This window comes from Odocoileus virginianus, chromosome 34 (assembly GCF_023699985.2).
Source record: "Odocoileus virginianus isolate 20LAN1187 ecotype Illinois chromosome 34, Ovbor_1.2, whole genome shotgun sequence".
Classification (NCBI taxonomy): Eukaryota; Metazoa; Chordata; class Mammalia; order Artiodactyla; family Cervidae; genus Odocoileus; species Odocoileus virginianus.
In genome coordinates, this window is record NC_069707.1 from 32169613 (window position 1) to 32182984 (window position 13372).

At 39.7% G+C, this 13372-nt stretch overlaps 1 protein-coding gene across 1 annotated transcript in view; it reads right to left on the reverse strand.

Annotated features, from left to right (window-relative positions):
• ARG1 (arginase 1) overlaps positions 1-13372 on the reverse strand; it is a 16015-nt gene continuing 2643 nt past the window's right edge. Inside the window, exons 3-9 of the mRNA XM_020882480.2 lie at positions 11130-11202; positions 8335-8509; positions 6309-6468; positions 4501-4595; positions 3031-3135; positions 2666-2802; positions 1-2432 (exon numbers count right to left, since the gene is read on the reverse strand). Of these exons, the coding sequence (XP_020738139.1) occupies positions 2266-2432; positions 2666-2802; positions 3031-3135; positions 4501-4595; positions 6309-6468; positions 8335-8509; positions 11130-11202 (912 nt within the window). The 3' untranslated portion in view covers positions 1-2265. The remainder of the gene's footprint in view (positions 2433-2665; positions 2803-3030; positions 3136-4500; positions 4596-6308; positions 6469-8334; positions 8510-11129; positions 11203-13372) is intronic.

Sequence of the window (13372 nt, forward strand, 5' to 3'; positions counted from 1 at the left end):
TCAGTTTCTTAAGGACATACACATTCCAGTTAATTTTATTAAAAATTCAGTTTTTCCTCTCTTGCTTTAAAAAAGGGAATATGATTTCCCCAAATAGGCTTTTAAGAGGTTAGTATTAATCAGAGACATTAATAGAAGACAGAAGCTTAATTTGTGTTTAGAATACAGCTGAGAAAAAAGTACTTATATCCATTACATCCTAAAATTTTTCTTTTTGAAAACTAATAATAACTTGAGCGTGGCTGTGTTCACTAGGCATTTCTGCAATGGTGGAAACAGTCATGTCTGTGCTCGGCAGTTCAATAGTTAGTAGCTCCATGTGTTTGTTGAGCACTCACAGTGTGCAACTGAATATTTTATTAAACTTTAATTAATTTAACTGCCTGTGACTGCTGTACTGGATAATGTTATCTAGAGTAAGATCCATTATAGTTGCTCTTATCTAAAAGTTATTCAGTAAAACACGTATTCTACAAAGTCCATAATGTCAACAGGTTTAAAATTCTGTATTGCAGGTAGACAATCAGATGATAGAGGTTCTTTAACACATAAAGCTGTCACAACAAGAATAACAAAAGGGAGGGGATATATGGATACCTATGGGTGATTCATGTTGAGGTTTGACAGGAAACAGCAAAATTCTGTAAAGCAATTATCCTTCAATAAAAAAATAAATTAATTTTTTTAAAAAAAGAATAATAGTAAAAATTCTTTTGTGGAGCCTGCTTCATTACAGACTCCACTTTGAGTTCCATGTAAGTTGGAGGAAAGGGAAAGAGTTCACTTCCCTTGTTTTGATTCTAGTTTATTTTCACTTACTTTCCCACTTCCTTCACTATATAATAGAGCTGAGATGAGTTTTTAGGATGTTCAGGAGTTCAACCAGTGAACACACTCTTAACTGCAATGAGTAAAAGGTGAGACATTTGGAAACTTGGGAAAGTGTTAGTTGCTCAGTAGTGTCTGACTGTTTGGGACCCCTTGGACTGTAGCCTGCCAGGCTTCTCTATCCTTGGAACTCTCCAGGCAAGAATTCTGGAGTGGGTTGTCATTCCCTTCTCCAGGGGCTCTTCCTGACCCAGGGATCAAAGCCAGGTCTCCTGTATTGCAGGCAGATTCTTTACCAACTGAAATAAGTGAAAGGTGGGGCATTTGGAAGCCACAGATAATTTTCAGTTAAATTGCAACCTAGATTAGCATATCTTAGAAACAAAAATGGAGCAGGCAATGGCAACCCATTCCAGTACTCTTGCCTGGAAAATCCCATGGACAGAGGAGCCTGGTAGGCTGCAGTCCCTGGGGTCGCTGCGAGTCGGACACAACTGAGCCAACTTCGCTTTCACTTTTCACTTTCATGCATTGGAGAAGGAAATGGCAACCCACTCCAGTGTTCCTGCCTGGAGAATCCCAGGGACGGGGGAGCCTGGTGGGCTGCCGTCTATGGGGTCGCACAGAGTCAGACACGACTGAAGCAACTTAGCAGCAGCAGAAACAAAAATAGTTGATTTCTCTGTTGACCGAAGACTGTCTGAATAGCTGCCATGCTTAACATGATATTAACCAAGATCATACTTGAGGTTTAAAAAAAGTGAAACATGGTCATCTAACATCAGTGAACTTAGAGATTGCTCAAACCTTATAATAATCCATTTTACAGATGAGGGAACCAGAGCAAAAGAGTTAAAATAACTTAACCAAGGTCTTACAGTGTTTTGGGGATAATAATTTCAATGTGGTTTTTAAAGTATTTATGGTAGTCTTAAGCAGGATGTGTGTGTGTGTCAGTGTCTGTGTGTGTGTTGCGTTTATTTAGAAACTTGTATAGGGATGACAGAATCTTAGATAGAGAAGAGCAGTTTCTAGGCATCACAGCTTTGAACAACATGGAAATATGGTCCTTTTTCAGGTTGGGTAGCTTTATCTCCTGATATCAGGAGTCCCACTATACATGTGGGGGCTGATAAAAGTGTTTATCTTTAATGCCAGCAAATTTTTATTTGGAAATGAATGTATGTTTCTCTAAGGATAAGTCTTTTGCCAAAATGGGAATATAAACTTTTTAATTTCACAAAAGTTAGCATTTCCATATCTTGAATTTCACACCAGGAGGGAACTGATACAGTTTATACTAATTGTACTAATATTAACCAAGGCAAAAGATTTTCCTGAAAGACCAAATCTTTGGGACAATAACTAACTTTAAGCTATTAGATTTGCTAATTATGTCATTTAGCTGTGAGATTTTCTTATATGATGATTCCACGTTTACTTCGGTGGTCTAAGGTAATCAATAGGTTTATGGTTGCCCTCTCGAGCAACCCCAAAGCAAGCCATAGTTATTGCTACTGTTGTATTCACTGTTCGAGTCACTTCTTCTGGTGTCTTCCCCAGAGATGGATTCACTTCCATTATATCTAATCCTGAGAGTAACCCTACAACAACAAATGGAAATAATGTAATTTATTAAGTAGCTGATATTTGTAATTTAGTACAGACTGACTTGAAATATTGTCCAGGAGTGCAACTGAAAACATTTCAGTCATTGTATTATGCAGTGGGCATTCAGGAAGTGTCATGTTGGGGCTTTGTTTTCAGGTCAGTGAGGCATAAATATATATTGGCCAGGTGTACACTTTCTCTTGTGTTCACTCAGATTTTTACTCACCTGTTTTGTAAATTTCTTCTGTGATGTAGAGACCTTCTCTGTAAGACAGACCTCCCTGGACTGGTGTGCCAGTAGCTGGCGTGAAAGACGGGTCCAGTCCATCAACATCAAAACTCAGATGAATTGGCCTTTTCTTTCTTTTAAAAGGTGGGAAAGGAATTCAAGTTAAAGTTGGTGGTTTAATATTTAATAGAAAAATACAGTTCTTACTTTGTTTTACAAAAAGTAACAACCCATGAACTTTCATGATTGTACTTGCAGGCTTTGTTAATAACTTACGTTGACTAGTGTTTATAGCAAGTCCTTTTAATAGTTATGTTACACACACACACACACACACACACACACACACACAGGCATCCTACCTTCCTAGTAGATAGCTGAATGTTTCTTCCATCACCTTGCCAATTCCCAGTTTATCCACTTCAGTCATTGAAAAGTATTTAATCCCCAGAGTTTTCAAAATATAGCTATGAAAGAGAAGATATTGAGATAATCTACAGTTTATAAGGAGGCTGACCCTTTTGTTTCCTTTTAGAGAAAAGATCAATGTGGTAAAGATTCAAAAATTATTTAAGGGGCTTCCCTGGTGGTCCACTGGTTGATAATCCACTTTGCAATGCAACGGACATGGGTTCGATCCCTGGTCTGGAAAGATACCACGTGCTGCACAGCAGCTTCCAGAGCCCGTGAGCCACGGCTGCTGAGCCTTCACACCGCGACTGCTGAAGTCCCCATGCTCGAGGCCCATGCTCCACAACAGTGGAAACCACCACATTGAGAAGCCCAAGCGCCACAACAAAGTAGCTTTCACTCATCACAGCCAGAGAAAGGCCACGTGCGGCAACGAAGACTCAACATAGCCCAAACATAAATCTTTAAACAAATATATTTAAGTTTGGTGAGCTGTATGTATATATCAATAATTTTTAAACAGCAAGTCAAGGTAAAAATCACCTACCTACATACATAGATATCTGTCTTGTTGCTGTGTAGTTCGTAAGTCTTGTCTGACTCTTTGCAACCCTATGAACTGTAGCCCACCAGACTCCTCTGTCCATGGGATCTCCCAGGCAAGAATACTGCAGTAGGTTGCCATTTCCTTCTCCAGGGGATCTTCCCAACCCAAGAATCAAACCCACATCTTCTGCACTGGCAGGCAGATTCTTTACCGCTGAGCCACCCAGGAAGCTCATATGTGTATATGCGTGTGTATATAGATACAGATCTAGATACAGACAGGCTTCCTAGGTGGCTCAGCAATAAAGAGTCCACCTGTAAATGCAGGAGACATGAGAGACATGGGTTCGATCCCTGGGATGGAAGGATCCCCTGGAGGAGGGTATGGCAACCCACTCCAGTATTCTTGCCTGGAGAATCCCATAGAAAGAGAAGCCTGGCGGGCTACAGTCCATGGGGTTTCAAAGAGTCAGACATGACTGAAGTGACTTAGCATGCATTTAGATACAGATATAGATATATGGGGCTTCCTAGGTGGTGCTAGTGGTAAAGAATCTGCCTGCCAATGCAGGAGACTTAAGAGACTATATTCTCTTATCTCTGTCCTTAGGTGGGGAAGATCCCCTGGAGGAGGAAATGGGAACCCACTCCAGTATTCTTGCTAGGAGAATCCCATGAACAGAGGAGCCTGGCAGGCTACAGTCCATGGGGTTGCAAAGAGTCAGGCACAACTGAACGTCTGAGCACACACGTATAGATATATAGACTTGGTGTTGAAATAATTTTTTCTCTTTGACTTGATCAGCACGCCTACCATGAGAAAGGACAAAAAGGAAGGTAAACCACATCAAGGAGACATCAAGGAATAAACTTACTGTTCTGCAGGGTCCACATCTCTCAGACCAATATACACAATGTCTTTGGCAGATATGCAGGGAGTCATCCAGTAGAATCCTGGGACCTCGGGCATCTAGAATTGCAATGGTTCCAGTGGGTTACATATGCTTCTCTTGAGCAATCTTACATTGAAAGTTAAGGACACATGTTAGATTGCATGTATCTTATATTCAGAACATAAAATTCAAGGAAATCATTAAAATATAGTACAAAACTAGGAAGAGAACGTCTGACCCCCTGTGCTACCCTTGGTTGCTTTGGCCTTACCCAGCCTCGCCTGGTATCCCAGGCCTAACCTGAACCATTTGTCAGCATTTACCTGCTCTACACTGCATTTCCACTGAGCCCTGTTCTCCTGAAACTCTTCTATAAAGAAATCAGTGTGCTTTTGTAGCTTCCTTCTTTTCTTCTCTTTTTCAAAACAGAATTTATCCAGAGGATGGTTTAGAGTGGCTGATGAAAATTTTCAATCAGACCTTTGGTTTGACTGCATCTTCAAATGTCCCAGAGCCTAGCTTGGCTGTCTTATGAACTAACAACACATCTGTAGGTGTATAAACCAATCATGTTGGTCAACTGTTTGGAAAATATTGCTGCTGACATTTAACATAAGGAGGTTTGGATCCCCAAGTATCATCACATTGTCCAATTTACTACAGTTGTATCAATAAAAATTGTTTTATTGGTAGCATATCAATAAAAGTTATGAACCACAATGTTAAATCTTATTCTGAAATTTCATCTTACATTTTTTAGAAAAGAAGTTTCCAGGGAACAAGGAGATAGTTCTCCCTCTTGTGATTTAGATGGGTGCTTCTCATAGTAAAGATGTTAAATAATAAGCCATCATAATCTGCATTTAAAATCTCCATGTTTGAAAAGGCCCTGTGTTGTGAGGGGACACTTGGTTAGAATGAGAGGCTGTGGGGCGTGTAAGCAAAAGAGGCGGCAGCGGGAGCAGAGTTATGGTCCTTGCCTGTCTCCACATTTGGTGTGTGTGTTAACCTCTGACCCTTTGCTCACTTGGTCATAAAGGATTCCTCTCTGTCCCACCTACTAAGAATCAAAAGGATGGGGGCGCCAAGGACTGGGGGCTTTTGGCCACCCAGCTAGGAGCAAGCACACGGTCGGCAGCCTCCTTCCCTCCGCAGTCACCCGCTGGTCTGCCTCGCCCCCCGACCTCGTGGTTCGGAGGCCTGCCTGCCCTTTCGAGAAGGATCACATGTCTGAAACAGCAGGCTGTGCCCCGAACCCTGTCTCCTCTGTCACCAGCCCTTAGAACGTCTTCACTTTTCATCTCTCTAAACCTGGAGATGTAAGGGGCCAAATCTCACGCTCGGGTGACTGTAGGAGCAGAAACAGCACCCATGGAAGAAGTCTGGAGAGCACTGTGGTCCTGAGAACGCTGGCCTTGCCAGGAATTCATACGACCTTAGGGGGAGACTCAACTGTAAGCAGCCATATTCTCCACTTAGGAGCGGAGAACTGTGGTCTACCTTTCTGAGACCAGAGAAATCTACATAAACCATTTGGAATTCTGAGGAGGAAAAAAAAAAAGATAATCAAAAGGGAAGCTACACCCCGAGTCAGTTTGCAAACTGTTGAAAATGTAGAGAGAGAGTCTCACTACCTCTGTCCACCTTCCCCCATTGCTTATTGGCTGCTGAGAAAATCGTTTGAAAATTAATCAAGAATAAAATGGCACAAGGGTTCTCACTTTCCTTCTGGCTTCTGAGCTTCTGCGAAAGATAACTCTTTTATAACAGAACACCAACCAGCTGCTTACCTTTTCCTTTAGTTCCTTCAGAAGGAAAGACACAGGTTGTCCATGCAAGTTCCCCGTTGTGGTTGTCAGCGGAGTGTTGATGTCAGTGTGAGCATCCACCCAAATAACACAGAGGTCTGGGTGGACCCTGGCATGGCCAGAGATGCTGCCGATCGCCATACTTTAAAGGAAAAGAAGTTCGTCTGAACATCAGGTTTGCAGTATCCACATATATCCTTTACGTAGTATTCTTGCCTGGTTTTCCTTTAAGTCAAAGTGGCTAATATTTCTGAGAGATTTGAAACTGAAGATGCCAATTAAACAATTGCGACACTAGAGAAAGTATACCTAACACAATATTTACTAACAAGTTATATTTATTCACTGTAACGGCATTACTCAAAAAAACTTTTGCTTTTCTTCAAAACCACCTTCTAATAAAATTGCAAATTCTAGTTTAACTAAAAATTAAATGTGTGAAAAGACAGTAGCCACACAAGAAGTTTTTTAGCATGAGATATCACTCCGTTCTCAGGGTTAAAACAGGCTCATTTTCTGTACTCTCAATCTCTCTTGGAAAATACTTAATTCTCCCAAGCGAATTATGACAGAGTCCTCCCATTTTTCTTAAAATCCAATTCTTTTACAATTGGGGAACATCACTCAAGCCCCTGACATCCACTTCAGCCAGTGTATCCTGGGAGCTTACTCTATTCAACGTTCAGATCCTCTGTTGGAACTTTCTAGTCTCCTGCTACGTATTTAAGGACTCACTCTTAGCCAGGTCCAGAACCCTTGAAATTCATCTCAAACACTCCCAGCTCTAGAAAACTTGCCGGAATGGCAAAGCTAAGTAATATCTTACACAACAGTTAAAAGACCAGGATTTGCCATATAATGTCTGCATTCTCCCCCTTGTGAAAGGTCAGGAACCCTGCAGAGAACCATGAACTCTCAAAAGCAGTCCTTGCTTGACGTTCAGGCACTGTTGATTCAGCATGCTGTCTCTCTCTCCCTTCACGTTCCTTTTTCTTTGTCCATGTGCCACTCTTAAAATTCCCACTTACAGATTTTTTTATTTAAAAAAAGAGAGCTCCAGTTTCTCGACGTGAAGTTTTGTCACAGAAGTCCTGAAAACACTTTGGCTTTCAAGGAAAATATGGAGGGGGCTGAAGTAATTAACTCCTGCATTAAGAGTCATTGTAATCTTTGTACTTTTGATCTAATCATACTTCTGATTACATGTCCTGCGACCTTGAGAGTAAACATGGGAAGACATGTGCAAACATCTTTGCCGCATTATTCATAATGGTGAAATTTGAAAATAACCTGAATATCTGACAAATGAATATATAGAGATATATATATATATATAGAGAGAGAGAGAGAGAGAGATCATACCTAGATGAAATATCAAGCAACAGTAAAAATTATGCTCATATGTATTGTGAGGTGTTAATAACATAAGGAAATCTGTAGTGTAGATGAAGAACAAAACGGGATAACGCATACAATTGTTAAAATTATATACAAGGAAAAAATTATGGCAGGAAGGAAATGTAACAGATTTTCAAAATTCTAGTAGAAATGGTTTTTAGAGAACTACAATTGCCACTATTTTTTTCTTTTACAAATGCATGTATATTTCAAAAATTTGATAATTATTACTTTGATAGTGGGAAACACATGCTTTAATTGTTGACATAAATAAGTTATTTCTATTATCACTAATCAAGTACAATAGGCTATTAATTTCCTCAGTGCTTATTTACTTAGGAATGTAAGCTTGACTCTTTTGGTGAAATTCATTCACATACCATGTATTTTCTGCTGTCATAGAGAAAAGTCATGCAAGACCTCAAATAGAGGGAAGTTTTTTTTTCCAAAATAAAGTAGTAATCAATAAAATTAAAATAAACAAGGCAGAAAATGTGGTGTAAAATATTGATCAATACTTTCCTATTTTCTCTCTTCTCATGGTTTTGGTTATACTTCCTCCACTGTATTTATACCAAACTCCCATAGAGATAAGCATTAAAAAAAAGACCTGTGGTCTCCACCCAGGACAAGGCTGATCCTTCCAGTCTTCTTGACTTCTGCCACCACATCAGCCAGCTTTTGATTTGCTTTTCCCACACACCTTGGATTCTTCACGATTTGAAAGGGACTGTCATCAGGGTCATCGGCAAAGGACAGGTCCCCATAATCTTTCACATCATACTCTGTAATTAAAAGTTTTAGGTTACTAAAGGAGATTACAAAACAGACTGTAGGATGATTCCAATTTTACCAAATAGGTGTATTTGCAAAAAAAAGAAAAGAAAAGAACCCGGAATGGCTGTAAAAACTCGTGAAAGTAAAAACTATGTCCTCTATTACCTGACATCATCATCCCAACTTCACTGCACACCAGTGCCTGCTGTATACTGGGCTCTACACCGCTGCCTGCTATATACTGGGTTCTCTGCAAATTCTTCTTGACTCAAGTCAGTTAGGCTAGACATGAAAGTGTAACAGTGATAAGCAGGCTTGGGCTTGATGCATGGCGTCACTGTCTTGGGTTCTGTTTGTGTGCTGTTTACTTTTCTATGATAAGCTTGTTTTGTGTAGGTAATAAAAAAAGCTGTTTTTAAAAAGAAAGTATATTTATACATATATATATATAGGGCTTCCTAGGTGGCTCAGTGGTAAAACATCCACCTGCCAAGTAGAAGACCTGGGTTTGATCCTTGGGTTGGGAAGATCCCCTGGAGAAGGAAATGACAACTGTTTCCAGTATTCTTGCCAGGACAATCACATGGACAGAGGAGCCTGACCAGCTGCAGTCCATGGGGTCACAAAAGATTTGAAAACAACTTAGCCACTGAACAGCAACAATATATATTTATGCCCAGAAAAAAAAGACACCGATATTTTCTCAACTTCCTTTCACTACATTAAGAGCCTTTGGATTCATCCCAAGCTGTCACCAACTAAAGCCACTCAGCTTCTTACTCTGCCTGCCCTCTGTACCTGCCACGTAATGAGATTGTCTGAATTAAATAAGAATATATGATTGGCCTAATGCTCCCATGAGGTCAGGAAATAAGGGGTCTATTTCTGTACTTTTTCAATAAAGAAACTGCAGGTAACTCAAAGATTCTAAAGACCTAGGCTCACTTCCTAAAAGGCCCTGCTTAGGTGTCAAGGTACAGGCTTCATGTAAAAGTGTGATATGCACAGTGTTCCGAATTTACCAGTCATGGTATACCGTACTTATTACATGTCCGTGTGTGTCCATGAATCAGTAACACCTTCAAGAGATTCAAGCAGATATAAAATGTGGCCAAACTACGCTTGTTAACTGAAGGATCTAACTTTCTATTCTCGCTTGGGGTCTTTTTTTTTTTTTTTAACTTTATGGGGTATAATTATTAAAATACACTCATTTTAAATGTACAAGCCAGAAATATCCACAGACTTGCAAATATAGTGATAGTATCACTTTATTAGCATCACTAATAAAGATTTAGAATATTTTCACTTTCAGAATATTTTATTACTTCCCAAATTCCCTCCTGCCCCTTCCCACAGGCAACTGCTGATCTTTCTCTTGCTATGCTTTTGTCTTTCCTAGAATTTCATATAAATCATACAGTTTGTAGCCTTTTGTGTCTGGCTTCTTTCATTCAGCATGATATCTTTGAGATTCACCCATGTTCTTGCCTGTGTTCCTGTTTATTGTTGAGTATTACCCCCATGGTATAGATGTACCACTTTTTGTTTATCCATTCACCAGTTGATGAGCATTTTATTGTTTCCATTTCCTGACTTTTATAAATAATGCTACTACAAACATTCAAGTAGAAGACTTTGTAGTATATGTTTTCACTTCTCATGGTCAATCTCTAGGAGAAGATTTGCTGGGTCAAGAGGTAAATGCATCTTTATTTAAGAAACTGCCAGACTGCTTTCCAAAGTGGCTGTGTATTTATGCATTCCCACCAGAAATACATGAGAGTTCTGATTGGTCCATATCCTCCCCAACATTCCGTCAGGGTTTTGCATATAAAGATGATGTTTACTTTAGCCCATACTTTTAAAATTATATTACTTTTCATCTGCATACTCGTGTATATATAGAAGGATATGTATATATGTACACATACTAGGATGTTAATGCAAATACTAGGTACTGTTATTATATAAACATCTTATTTTATTTCTGTTTACAAATAAGGATCCTCTTGTTAGTAATGTACTTTCTGCTGCCCCTGGCTTTTCATTTTCAGTTTCCCTGAATCCCCTACCATCCACCCACCCCCTAGTTCTTGCAAACACAGATTCTCTAAAAGAGTAGTCTCACTGGAAAGACAAAATATCTGAGTGAGGATATTCATCCAACAGCGTTTACTGAACATTCTCCCCTTCACTACATTTTTTTTTAATAATATGTACCTCTAAGGTTATAGCCAATGCTGCTATAATGTCACTGTCGTATAAATGTCACTCCAGACACACCCTCTTTTAGCGGGAGCCTGGACCTTCCTTCAGAGTAAGAAAGAAATCGAGCTGATCAGCTTTCAGCTTAGAAATTACCTTGCTCAAACCAGTGGTTACCAGTAGAGAAAGGGTGGAGGAGGGACAATATAGGAGTAGGGGGTTGAGAGGTACAAACTATTACAAATAAAATAAAGTACAAGGATATATTATACAACACAGGAAATACAGCCAACATTTTATAATAACCGTAAATGGAGTATAACCTTTAAAATTATGAATCACTATGTTGTATAAATATGTAACATATAATATTGTACATCAACTATACTTTAATAAAAAATTGATTAAGTAAAGAGTTACCTAGTTCTTTAAGTTTCTCAAGCAGACCAGCCTTTCTCAGTACTGTAGGGCCTTCTTCCACTCCTCCTCGTGGCTGAACAATGAAAATAGAGTAATTCAGATATTATCATATCATCAAACCCCCACAATAGAAACCTTGTTCATTAATCAGTTGAAGAGTAACTATCATGTTTTGAGTACCTTACAGGGTCAGGAATTTACATGATCTCACTGTCATCACAGAGAGGTAGATTGAATTACTCCTATGTTGAGTATGAAGATATAGAATCAGAAAGGTTATGTAACTTTCCTACAGGCACACAGCGAAAGTGGCAGAGCCTTAGTTCACATCCAGGTGGTTTGGATCCCCAAACCTGCAGATTCTCTTCTCCATCACACTGTGTTACCAACACAGTGGACGTGTTTTGTACAAAAGCACTCTGAGAGAGATACAATGATCCAAAGGAGAGAGCTTCTGTCTTTGAGTGACTCACAAGTGAGTAGGGGATTTGGATATTTATTAATAATCCCAATTATAATACTTAGAGATTTGCGTCAACACAGTTACAAGGTATTGTAACCACAAAAACAGGATGTTCCTAACCCTGTCACGGGTGGACAAGTTTCAGAGAAGTCTGCAGGGAACAGGCTGACATTTCTGCTGAGTCTTGCAACATGAATAGGTGATTCAGGAAAATGGATGGGGTGATGAAGAAACTTTGCAAACCTGGAGAGCAGCTTGAGTCAAAACAGAAGGTGAAAAAAAAGAGTGTGACATCAGACAGACCTACGTGCAGGTCCGCATGGTAGTATGTTAGGGCTCTTGTGGAGAAAGGAGGCAGCAGGGAGAATCATCACTTGGGAGATGAACTCACAAAGACCAACCCAGTGTTTCAAGTTTTGACCTGTTTAAGCATGGTTGGCACAATTCTACCTTTGCTCTTTTTACATCGGGGAAGCTAGCACGCTTCTTCCTTGCAGTAAGTCTTCTCCAACCTCCTGGCAGATAAGCCATCTAAAGAAACAGTTCTTTAATGTGTTTCTCTGATTCCAATTTCCAACAAGGCTTTTCAATAGAGAAAGTTACTCTGCGATGTTAGATGGGAGTGAAAAAGTGAAAGTGTTAGTCACTCAGTCATGTCCAACACTTTGCGACCCCATGGACTACAGCCCACCAGGCTCCTCTGTCCATGAAATTCTCCAGGCAAGAATCCTGGAGAGGGGTTGTCCTTCTGGATTTCCTGCTCCAGGGGATCTTCCCAAACCAGCGAACGAGCCCTTGTCTCTTAGGTCTCCTGCACTCACCACTAGTGCCACTGGGAATCCTGCTGGCAGGTGGGGAGATGTGCAGAAAGACACTGCGTCCATCCTTAGGGTTGCACTGTGGCACCAAACTAAGTGGAAATTCTTCCTGCCTCAAATTACCAGATGACTTGCCCTGACTACCAGGCAAATCCTCCATGTCAAATTCCTGTCCCTGGCAGCAAGGGACTCCCCCCAACACCATGCTTAGCCAGACACGTTTGCTCCTTCACTTCACTGCCTTTTTTTATGACTCCCACCCCTACCCCCTCAACAAGTAGATACAATTTCTCCTTCTTTAAACTCCAATAGAGTGCCACTTGGCTGAAATTTTGCCTTGATTTTGAGTTATTTGCCATTGTTTTCTCTCCCTTATTAGATTTCTGTCCAATCTTCTCTACACTTCCAGCACTGTATTTTTTTAGGATAGAGCTGACACTTAGTAGATGTTCAAAAACTGTCAATTTGATAAAACTCCCTGAACTTTGCCCTCTCCCTTTCAAACTTTGGAGCAAATTTTAAACACTTCTGACAAATGAACTTATTTACAAAACAAAAATAGGCTGACCAATATAGAAAGCAAACTTATGGCTACCAAAGGGGAGATGGAGATGAGGGGATAAATTAGGAGTTTGGGATTAAAATATGCACACTATTATATATAAATAGATAACCAAAGACCTACTGTAGAGCACAGAGAACAATATTCAATATCTTATAATAACCTTCAACGGAAAAGAATTAAAATTTTATATATATATGTAATTAAATCATTTTGCTGTACATGCAAAACTAAAACATTGTAAATCAACTATATTTCAATAAAAATTTCAAAAATAAAACCATTGTGAACTTTCAGAATTATTAAAAAAATAAAAAGAAGAAATCTTATACACCCCTTAACTGATACTAAAATTCCTCCTCCGGATCTGTATTGGATTGACCAGGACGCCCTCCCCTCC